The following is a 12023-nucleotide window of genomic DNA, read 5'->3' as shown; positions in this document are numbered from 1 at the left end:
TTTTTTTAAATATGGAACGCTTCACGAATTTGCGTGTCATCCTTGCGCAGGGGCCATGCTAATCTTCTCTGTATCGTTCCAATTTTAGTATATGTGCTGCCGAAGCGAGCACACTTTCATGTTATTTTCAAGTGAATATGAAGCATTAGAGAAAATATACCAGAGGCTGGACCATAAAGTTAAGTCTCAAAAACTGCTAAAGATTAAAGTAACATAGTGTGAGGCCAGGCACAGTAGCTCATCACCTGTAATCTCAGCACATTGGGAGGCCGAGGTGAGTGGATCACTTGAGGTCAGCCTGACCAACATAGTGAAACCCCATCTCTACTAAAAATACAGAAAAAAAAAAAATAGCTGGGCGTGGTGGCACACACCCATAATCCCAGCTATTTGGGAGGCTGAGACACGAGAATCACTTGAACCCAGGAAGCAGAGGTTGCAGTGAGCCAAGATTGCGCCATTGCACTCCAGTCTGGGCGACAGAGTGAGACTCTGTCTCAAATAATAATAATAATAATAATAATAATAATAATAATAAAGTGTGTGTTCTTTGGTCACATTGGAATTAAACTAGAAATCTGTAATAGATAAGTAAAAAATCCACAAATGCTTTACAACTAATTAACATACCTCTAAATAGTCAAGGGTCAAGGTAAAAATTATAATGAAGATTAGAACATATTTTTAATGGAATGATAATAAAATACAACAAAACCTATGGACAGAAAAATTAACTCAAAATTGAGTGTAGGTCTAAACATAATATATAAAGCCATACAATTTCCAGAAAAAAACAGGAGGAAAAACTTCAGGATCCTAGGGTAGATTAAAATTTTTTAAAGTAAGAACCAAAAAGGTATGACACACACACACAAAAAGACAAATTGATATCTATCCAAATCCAAAACATCTGCTCTTCAAAAGACACCACTAGAAAAATTTAAAAGGAAGCTAAAGACTGAGAGAAAATATTCACAACATGTATATATGATAAACGACTTGTATCTAGACTAAACAAAGAGCATTACAACTTAATACTAAGACCAATAACTTAATTCTTAAAATGAGCAAAATATTTAAACATACTTGACAGTGGAGAGATATAAAGGCCATTAAGCACACGAAAAATGCTCAACATGGAAATGCAAAGCAAAACCACCTTAAAGCACTGCTGCACACATTAGAAAAGTTACAATTAAAAAAAAACCTGGCTGGGCACGATGGCTTACGCCTGTAATCCCAGCACTTGGGGAGGCCAAGGCATGTGGATCATGAGGTCAGGAGTTCGACACCATCCTGGCTAACACAGTGAAACTCCATCTCTACTAAAAATACAAAAAAGTAGCCGGACGTAGTGGCACGTGCCTGTGGTCCCAGCTACTCAGGAGGCTGAAGCAGGAGAATCGTTTGAACCTTGGAGGCAGAGGTTGCAGTGAGCCAAGATTGCCACTGCACTCCAGCCTGGGCAACAGAAAGAAGACTCTGTCTCAAAAAAACAAAATAAAATAAAACAAAAAACCTGACAATTCAGTTGGCAAGGCTGAAATTACATCAAAAAATCATACATTGTTGGTGGGTTGTAAAATGGTACAAATACTCTGGAAAACAATTGGCAGTTTCTTATAAAGTTTTACATATATTTATCATTTGAACTAGCAACTCCAAACCTAGAAATTGATGCAATATAAAAAAATATAGGCCTACACAAAAAGTTGTACATGACTGTTCATAGCAGATTCATTAATCATAACCCCCAACTGGAAACAGCCTTCGAGTGAGTTAATCAATTGTGGTCATATATTAATATAATGGTATGCTAATCAGCAGTAAGAGAATGAAACACTGACGCACACCATATTAACGGACTGCAAAACTTTACGCTGAAAGGCAGACACAGAAGAATATGCTGCATATTACTAACAAAACTTCTACAACTGAAAAATACAATAACTTCTATAATTGAAAAAAATTGCAAAAAATCTATTCCATATATAGGTGTGTGTATATATATATATATATATATATATATATATATATATAAAATATACTGTATACCTATGTTGTAATAATCAACATTTAATGCTATAGCATTCATAGCATCAAAAACATCAAATACATAGTACTAATCTAACAAAACTTCTACAACTGAAAACATACAGTAACTTCTATAATTGAAAAAAATTGCAAAACTTTGCAAAAATACAAAAATTGCTGAAATTTTGAGGTCAGGGGTTTTTAAGGCAGGTGGATCACTTGAAGTCGGGAGTTCAAGACCAGCCAAGCCAACATGGGGAAACTCCACCTCTACTAAAAAAAAATACAAAAACTTATCTGGGTGTGATGGCAGGCATTGTAATCCCACCTGCTTGGGAGGCTGAGGCAGGAGAATCACTTGAGCCCAGGAGGAGCTGAGACTGCACCACTGTACTGCAGCCTGGGTGACGTAGCAAGGCCAAACAACAACAATAACAAAATCCAAAATGTTGAAATTAAAATATCTATATAAATAAAAAGGTTTGGAATACTCATAGGTTGAATGTTTCAATATTCATGTTTGTACATTCATTTTTCCAGAATTAACTCATGTTTTTGATGTTATGCCAACAAAATCCTAGCTTTTTGGTATGGTGTAATTAAAAAAAAATCATTCAACAATGTAAATGAAAATGCCAAGGACCTAAAATAGCAGTGACAATTTTGAATAAGAACAAAATTAGAAAACATACACAGTTGATCCTTGAGCACAGGTTTTAACTGTGTGGGACCACTTACATATGGGTTTACTTCTACCTCTGCCACCTGAGACCAACCCCTCCACTTCTTCTTCCACCTCAGTACTGCTCAACGTGATGATGAAGATAAAAGATTTTGATGATGATTCACTTCTACCTAGTGAATAGTAAATATATTTTCTCTTCCTTATGATTTTCTTAATCATATTTTTTCTCTAGCTTACTTAAGAATACAGTATATAATACCTATACAAAATATGTGTTAATTGACTGTTATTGGCAAGGCCCCTAGTCAAACATAGGTTATTAGTAGTTAACTTTTTGAAGTCAAAAGTTATACAATGATTCTTGATTGTGTGAGCGGTCAGTTCCCCTAACCCCCGAATTGTTCAAAGGTCAACTGTACTACCAGTTTTCATTTAAAATATTTGGTATTGGTACAATAATAAACATATAGAACAATGAAACAGAATAGTCCAAAAGACCCTAACATGCATGATCATCTGATTTATAATTAATGTTTAACTACAATTCAAGGAAAAAATGGGAAGATGGATTTTTCAATAAATGATGTTGAACAAATTGCTTATTTGTATGAAAAATACTTTGAACTCTACTCCATGCCATACATAAATACTAATTTCAGATGGATCATACACATAAAATAGATATGTAGAAGAAAATGTGAAAAATATCTTTATTACCTTAAGAAAATATTTCTTAAACTTGGCAAAAAAAGCACTAATCATAAAGAAAAGTTACTCTTTATCAAAATTAAGAACTTATATTCATCAAAGAACATCATTTAGAGAGTGAAAAGGTAACTGCAGATATTTGTAATACAAACATCTAAAAAAAATCTTGTCTCCAGAATATATAAAGAATCCTACAAGTGAGCAAAAAGCAGTTCCCAATTAAAAAGTGGCAAAAGTCTTGAACAGGTACTTCTCAAAGAAGATATTTAAAAAGCTAACACATATAGAAAGGGGTGTTCAACAGTATTATCCACCGAGGAAGTACAAATTAAACCCATAATGGAATAGTGGCATGCACAAGAACCAGACCCTGCCAGCTCACTGTGCCACTCAAACTGCTCTAGTCAGGTTGGTGTGGGTCATCCCCAGGCCCTTACTCAACGGACACTCTTCACTTCTTCTCATTTGAACCTGCTGACCATGTTCCTCATCTTGAAGTGCTTGCCTCTAAGGCAGGAATGGGAGGCAGGGTTTAGTTGTAGTGAGGATTTGGAGGCAGAATGGAGTGACCAACAATGTTGGCATTATGCCACATTGAACTCTGTGACAGCAGGGCTTCTTAAAGGTCTGACTCTCCAACCTTTCAGTCAGAAAGTGGTACATTAACTATCTTCAATGAGGATTAGTCTCTTAGCAACAGTTGATAAGTTTCACTATTAAACTTCAATCAAAAATGGTCATTCTAACCCGAATGTCAAGTTGTTCATTTATGAAGGAAGATAATTCACATCATTCATCCTCTAATTCCTTTCCAATGTTAAATATGTATTTACCCTGGCATTGTGAAATGGGTATTTGCTCTTCTTTTCTTAGCCTCTCTGAAGTGTAACTCATCATGCCTTGTTCTTTTGGATGTCAGGTCTTTGGTATGTTAGGGCCTTCTGGTATTCGGGCCTCAGCCTCTAGGTTCCCACTGTTACTCTAGGCCCCTCCTAGCAGAAGTATTTCATAGTGTTCCCAGAACTTCTAAGCCCTCATTTATAGACTTGGGAGGTATTGGCTATTTTCTCTCTATATACTTCATTATGCAAAGTTGAGAGACTTTACATAGATCCATAAAGACACCTATTGTTGCCTTTGTGACCTTTTCTTTGATGGCATGTTGAAAGTGGAAATTCCGAGGCTTGCGGTCTTCCGGTCTACTTTCTGGGTACAAGTTTCAGATATTCTTGGGTATATTTTTCATTTATTTGGAATTTCTATCACTTCCTACAAATAAAACTCAGTGGTGGGAATAAGGTGCCAAGGAACATTTTTTGGAATTTGGGTAACATAAGAAACAATTTCCATGCTCTCAGATCCACGAGCACCTCTCCCCCTCACTGCATATCCAGCACTGAGGGTAGGTCCTGCACATTGAAGGTGTCCAACAAATAAAGTGCACAATAAAAAGATTTTTCCTCTTTATATAAATATTGTATGTTCATTGCAAAGAAAAATTTAACTTAAAAACACAGAAAAGAAAGTAAAAAAAAAAAAACAAAAAATACCTGACACTTCACTAAAACAGAAATAACCATCATTAAATTTTTGGAGAACATGCTTTCATTCATCTCCCTCAAATGTTCACATAAATACATACTATTACATACACAGTTTTATACCATATGTGTGGCATTTACATTTTTCTGTTTGTACACTCTCCCCTCATCTCTATTTCTCCTTTGCTCCCTCCCCTCAAGGTAATCAATATCAACAGCCTGGTGTATATTCTTCCATACCTGTCTCCATGTGCATCTAATCACACACACACATAAATACAAAATAAATGAGTATGATAATTTTAACAAAAATGAAATACTGTATATATACATTTCTGCTACAAAGCAATTATTTATCATACATTGTGGAAATACATTGAAATCAGCTAGTATATAATTCATTTAAAAAATTACTCTCACACTGTTCCATAATATTGATATGTCACAATTTACCTAACCATTTCCCATATTAATGGGCATTCATTGTGTTTGCAGTTGGGGCTTTGCCCCTTCTACAAACAATACTTCAACAAACATGTTTATTTATATTCTTATGCATTGATGCTGCTTTTGTTTCTATTGGACAGATCCCAAAAGTGAGACTGCTGGGCCTAACAGTATATATGTTTTAAACTTTTAAATGTATATTGTTGGACTGATGGTGGAAATATGTTATGTAACCTTTAAATAAGGATACATGGTTTCCCAAACCCCAATAGCAAAAGATCTCTTAACATTTACCAAATCCATGAAGGGGAAGTTTCATCTCACTGCTCATTTCAATTTTCATTTCCCTGAGTACTTTTTAGGTTCAAAATCTTTTCATGGGTTAATTATCACTTAGAGTTGCTCTCCTATGAAGAACCATCCAGTCCAGGGGGATTAAAGACTTAAATGTAAAAAATAAAATCATCAAAATCTTAAAAAGAAATTTAGGATGCTACGTATAACCTAGGCATTAAAGAGATCTGTTTTAAGTAAAATGAGTAAATAAAAAATCTAAAAATAAAATGATATAAATATTTTCTTAAAAAAGTGTTGTGCCATTACTAAAAAGTATAAAGGCAAATGCTAGATTAAGAAAAACATGTTACATAATGACAAATGATTAATACCTAAAATGTATTAAAAGTTCCTCTAAGTTTATAAGAAAAGACAGATAAATGAATAGAAAAATAGGCAAATACATATATAGGCAATTAACTGAAGATAATTTGTTAAAAGAGTAAAGTATAAAATCTGGATAAAAGCTTTCATTTGTTCATTATTTTCCTCTAGTGAGAGTTTTCTTATAACTTCTACAAATTAATATTATTAAATTATTTCCTACATAATTGTTTATAGAGCTTCTCTGTATAATTTCTGAATTCCTAATGAAGATTTTCCTATATTCATAATATATAGTTTATAAGATTCATCTTCTGGAGTTGACATCTGGATGAATGACTTACCATCTTCATATTGACTGAGTTTCTCTCTGATGTATTTTTTGATGTACAGTAAGGCTTGAACTACTCCTGAAGGCTTTTCCACATTCATTACATTTATAGGGTTTTTCTCCAGTATGCATCCTCAAGTGTACAGTAAAGTCTGAGTTAGTTCTGAAGGCTTTTCCACATTCTTCACATTTATAGGGCCTCTCCCCAGTATGAATTCTCTGATGTAAGGTTAGCTGTGATACAGTAATACAACCCTTTCCACATTCCTTACAGGTGTAGGGTTTTTCTCCAGTGTGTGTTCTCCAATGCACTGTAAGGTAAGAACCTCTTCTGAAGGCTTTTCCACAGACATCACACTTATAGGGCTTCTCTCCACTGTGGATTTTCTGGTGTTCTGTGACATGTACCATCTGGCTAAATGCTTTCCCACAGTCGTTACATTTAAATGGTTTCTCTCCAGTATGTGTTCTTTGATNTAAAGCCTGAGTTACTTGTGAAAACCTTTCCACATTCATTACATTTATAGGGCTTCTCTCCAGTATGCCTTCGTTGGTGCACGGTAAGCTGTGATGTATTAGTGAAGGCTTTCTCACATTCATTACATTTATATGGTTTTTCTCCAGTATGTGTCCTTTGATGTACAATAAGGTATGATTTAGTCCTAAAGGACTTTCCACAATCATAACATTTATAGGGTTTCACTCCAGTATGAATTTTCTGATGCTCCTTGAGATTTACCATTTTGGTGAAGGCCCTCTCGCAGTCAGTACATTTATATGGTTTCTCTCCAGTGTGAATTCTCTGATGTACAGTTAAGTGTGATTTTATTCTGAAAGACTCCCCGCATTCATTGCACAGATAAGGTTTCTCTTCAGTATGAATACGCTGATGTATAATTAGAGAAGAAGAACGCATGAAGGCCTTTCCACATTCATTACATTTATAAGGTTTCTCTCCTGTATGCATTCTGTGGTGTACAGTAAGGCATGAATAATTAATGAACGCCTTCCCACATTCATTACATTTATAGGGTTTTTCTCCTGTGTGAATCCGCTGATGTTCTGTGAAATTTGCAATGCGGTTGAATGCTTTCCCACATTCATTACATTCATAGGGTTTTTCCCCAGTGTGGGTTCTTATATGTACGATAAGGCTTGAATTACTTCTATAGGCTTTTCCACATTCATTACATCTAAAAGGTTTCTCTCCAGTATGAATCCTCTGATGCACATTAAAAATTGTGGTATTCTTAAAAGACTTCCCACACTCATTGCACTGATATGGTTTCTCTTCAGTATGGGTCTTCCGATGTACACTCAGATACGACTTATTCCTAAAGGCTTTCCCACAATTATCACATTTGTAGGGTTTCTCACCATTGTGAGTTTCCTGATGTCTTGCAAGTTTTGACTTATCACTAAAAGCTTTCCCGCATTCACTACATTTATAAGGTTTCTCACCAGTTTGAATTCTCTGGTGCTGATTAAGACGGGCACACTGGCTAAAAGATTTCCCACACACATTACACTGATAAGGTTTCTCTTTAGTGTGAATTCTCTGATGTACCATAAGTGATGAAGAAGCAATGAAGGCCTTTCCACATTCATTACATTTATAGGGTTTTTCTCCAGTGTGAATTTTTTTGTGCTGACTGAGATATGAAGGCTGGCTGAATGTTTTCCCACATTCATTACATTCATAAGGTTTTTCTTTAGTGTGAGTTCTTTGATGCTGAATGAGCAATGACCTATAACGAAAGGCCTTTTCACAGGTACTGCATTTGTAGGGTTTTTCCTTATTATTGGATTTCTTCCCCAAAGTAAGTTCTGAAGTCTGCCTTATGGCTTTGCTGCCTTTCATTTCCTTGCAAATTATCTTTCCCAAATGGGTATCTGTAATCAAATCCATATTTTCTGCGAAATTTTCCTCTTGTGTTTGGTATCTACTATGAACCTCTTCTATGGGAACACCTGGTTCTGGAATAAGAATAGATTCAAATCTAAAGCCTCTTTGACTAGTGGGAGTCTTCTTGAGTGTAATTATTCTTTGACTCAAATGATTCTCCTGATTATTTTGTAATCTCAATATCCTATCATTCCATTTCCATAACCCTTCCATTCTGGAATCCCATAGACTATTCTCTGTATGTTTCTCTACTATGGCCTGCTGTGATAAATCTTCAGAAACATCCTTTGTTCGTGTAGCATTCTTGGTTGCAGGTTTGGTCTCCAGGTCTGGGGTAAAAAAGAGAAAAATCAAGTAATTCCTTTCCTAAGCTGGGGAAATCTCACTAAACAGAAGAATAAAAGTAATAAATATATGGATAATGAATATGTGGTTTTAATTGGTTTCACACTGACTTGTTTTCTAGGGAGAGGAAGGGAGGGCTAAGGGAGGCTGGTTCAGTAAAAACTAAAGTAGTAAATTCAATGAAACTTTCCCATTAAAAAAGTCCATTCAGCTGGGCACAGTGGCTCATGCCTATAATCCCAGCACTTTTGGGAGGCCAAGGTGAGAGGATTGCTTGAGCTCAGGAGTTTGAGACCAGCCTGGGCAACAAAGCACAAAACCCTGTCTCTACCAAAAAAAATACAAAAATTAGCCAGGCATGGTGGTGTGCACCTGTAGTCCTAGTTACTTAAGAGGCTGAGGTAGGAGGATTGCTTGATCCCAGGAGGTAGAGGCTGCAGTGAGCCAAGATTGTGCCACTGTACCCTACCCTAGGTGACAGAGGAAGGCTCTGTCTCTTAAAAAAAAAAAAAAAAAAAAAAGTCCATTCATGTTTTAGAGCCAACTATTTAAGATGGTATTCTTCAACTTTTGACAAACTCACAAATTGTCATACTTCCTTGCTTTCTATTTACTCCACAAACCAGACATTAGTTCCCAACCATACTTTCTATTTGTTCTCATTCTTGATTGACTAGCTTTGTCAGAGCTTTCTCAAATTTCACTGGTAGAATAGTTTATTCAAGTCTTTGTACATACCTTTTAATAAAACTTATATGGAAAAAAACACTTATTTTCAAACAGAGCTGAACAATAAACTAGTTAAAAATTAATATTTATACTTACAGATATTTCAAATAGTGATAATTATTATTTAATTAAGGGTAGACTTTACAACTTTTTTATGGCCCTAAGAACATTTCTGATAGCTTCTCTAAAATTCACTAAAAAAAAACCCAAAAAACACTGTAGGATACTGGTCTTGCAACTTGTTTGTATATGCAATATCTTATTTTTAAGATACTTTAATGCTTTTTAAAACTTCTAATTCATTTTCAGGTAATTGTGCTTCAGTGTTTAAATATAAATTCAGTAAAAATGCTTGCAGATGGTAGAATGGTTTTATGACTTTATTATTTTATTTTTGAGGCGGAGTTTCATTGTTGCCCAGACTGGAGTACAGTGGTGCACTCTCAGCTCACTGCAACCTCCACCTCCTGGGTTCAAGTGGTTCTTGTGCCTCAACTTCCAAAATAGCTGGGATTACAGGCATGCATTACCATACTCAGCTAATTTTTCTAATTTTTAGTAGAGAAAGGGTTTTGCTATGTTGGCCAGACTGGTCTCCAACTCCTGGACTCAAGTGATCTACCCTCCTCACCCTTCCAAAATGCTAGGGTTACAGCTGTGAGCCACTGTGCCCAGTCAGTTTTATGACTTTAAAACTCACTTTTAAGCAGTACGATTTGTCTAAATTACTTTTATAAAATTTAATTTTCTGTCATGCTGTTGCTATTTTTTATCATTCTTTTCTTTTACCTTTAAATGGTTTTAATTCATTTGAGCATATTTTTTGTTGTCCTAGGATATTATATTGCCAAAATCTGATTTAAAAAAAAACAACGTTTCACTGTCAGAAAAAAAGCTATAAGGCTGGGTGTAGTGGCTCATGCCTGTAATCCCAGCACTTTAGGAGGCTAAAGCAGGAAGACTGCTTGAGCCCAGGAGTTTAAGACCAATGTGGGCAATGCAGTGAGGCCCCATCTCTACAAAAAATAAAAAATGAGCCAGACATGGTGGTACGCATGTGTTGTCCTAAATACTTAGAAAGCTGAAGTTAGAGGATCTGTGGTGAGCTATGATTGCATCACTGTACTACTACCTGAGTGACAAAGTAAAACCCTGTCTCAAAATAAACAAATAAATAAAAGAAGGCTGGGCACCATGCCTCATGCCTGTAATCCCGGCACTTTGGGAGGCCGAGGTGGGTGGATCACCTGAGGTCAGTAGTTTGAGACCAGCCTGGCCATTGTGGTTGATACCGGTCTCTACTAAAAAAATAATAATTAGCAGGGTGTGGTGACACACGCCTGTAATCCCAGCTACTCGGGAGGCTGAGGCAGGAGAATTGCTTGAACCTTGGAGGTGGAGGTTGCAGTGAGCTGAGATTGCGCCACTGCACTCCAGCCTTGGCAACATGGCAAGACTCTGTCTCAAAAATAAAATAAGAAGAAAAGCTAGAGAAAACATATCTGTAGCACCAATTTGGAATTCAGGAACTAATAATAAATTTAAAAGGCCAAAGAATAAGAAGTTGGAAAGCAGAAAAATTTGCTACAAGATGCACTAAATTTATAAAAGCTTAGAGTACAAAAACGTTATATTAGCAATTAGAAATTTTCTTCAATAAATTTACTTATAGAAATTTCATTAATTTATATGCACTAAATTCTCACCTTTCTTGAGTGAAAGCAAAATTTTAGTCCCAGACAATAAGAATGAAAACCAGAAATAAAACCTCTTATATTTGAGAGGTCTGCACTTTAGGGATGTCAGATTAAGTAATCTGGACCAACTTAATTGCTGAGAACAATTCAAAAAGTTGGACAAAAGAAACAAAGTCTGTTTGGAAGCATTTGAAAGCTAGAAAGACTTTAAAAATTACAAGAGAAGAACGAAAACTAAAAAAAGGATCCAGGTATTTGGTGACATTTTCCCCTTCAAATGCCTGTTAATTCTCTAAGAAATGACTGAGATGCTGAATAATGAAGCAGAACTTTTAATAAACTCATAGGGCAAGAAAGACAGACGGATTTAGGTCCTCTAAGAAGGACAATTCTAGAAAAACTAGTGTTTGGCTAGAACCTTAAGGGGATAAGCCCTACAAATAGAATGATTAAGAAACAGGCCAGCTGGCTCAAGGACTAAAACCCACCTGATTTAAATTTCTCATTGAATTGAAGCGACTGAATATTGTTATAGCGCCTAGCCTAGCAGCCTGACAAAAGCAAACATTAATTCTCTATGGGAAAGATTACATAATCTAGAACCTCTTATTATTGCCATAGATTTTCGTAGTCAATGCCTGATACCCAATCAAAAATAACAGGCCTAAATGGAGACAAGGCCAGGTGTGGTGGTTCACACCTGTAATCCCAGCACGTTGGGAGGCCAACATGGGCAGATCTCCTGGGTCAGGAGTTCAAGACCAGCTTGGGCAACATGGCAAAACCCATCTTTACTAAAAAATACAAAAAAATTTTTGCCAGGTATGGTGGCGTGTGCCTGTAGTCCCAGCTACTCAGGAGGCTGAAGTGGGAGAATCACTTGGAGGCAGAGGTTGCAGTGAGCTGAGATTGCACCACTGCACTCCAACCTGGGTAAAAG

The 12023-nt window shown here is 36.0% G+C and overlaps 1 protein-coding gene and 1 non-coding gene across 2 annotated transcripts in view; both read right to left on the bottom strand.

Moving 5' to 3' along the window:
- Positions 1-5: 5 nt before the first annotated feature.
- On the bottom strand, positions 6-112 carry LOC119469793. The gene has a single exon (XR_005198633.1). It is a non-coding gene; the product is annotated as a U6 spliceosomal RNA (small nuclear RNA).
- A 2324-nt stretch (positions 113-2436) lies between these two features.
- Positions 2437-12023, bottom strand: part of LOC108297773 (zinc finger protein 624-like) — a 37826-nt gene continuing 28239 nt past the window's right edge. The window contains 2 exon segments of the mRNA XM_017520482.2: positions 2437-6884; positions 6886-8641. Of these exon segments, the coding sequence (XP_017375971.1) occupies positions 6425-6884; positions 6886-8641 (2216 nt within the window). The 3' untranslated portion in view covers positions 2437-6424.

Source organism: Cebus imitator, unplaced genomic scaffold (genome assembly GCF_001604975.1).
Source record: "Cebus imitator isolate Cc_AM_T3 unplaced genomic scaffold, Cebus_imitator-1.0 Scaffold841, whole genome shotgun sequence".
NCBI classification, from domain to species: domain Eukaryota; kingdom Metazoa; phylum Chordata; class Mammalia; order Primates; family Cebidae; genus Cebus; species Cebus imitator.
The sequence above is the reverse complement of the archived record's forward strand: the minus strand, read 5'-3'. Positions and strand labels throughout refer to the sequence as shown.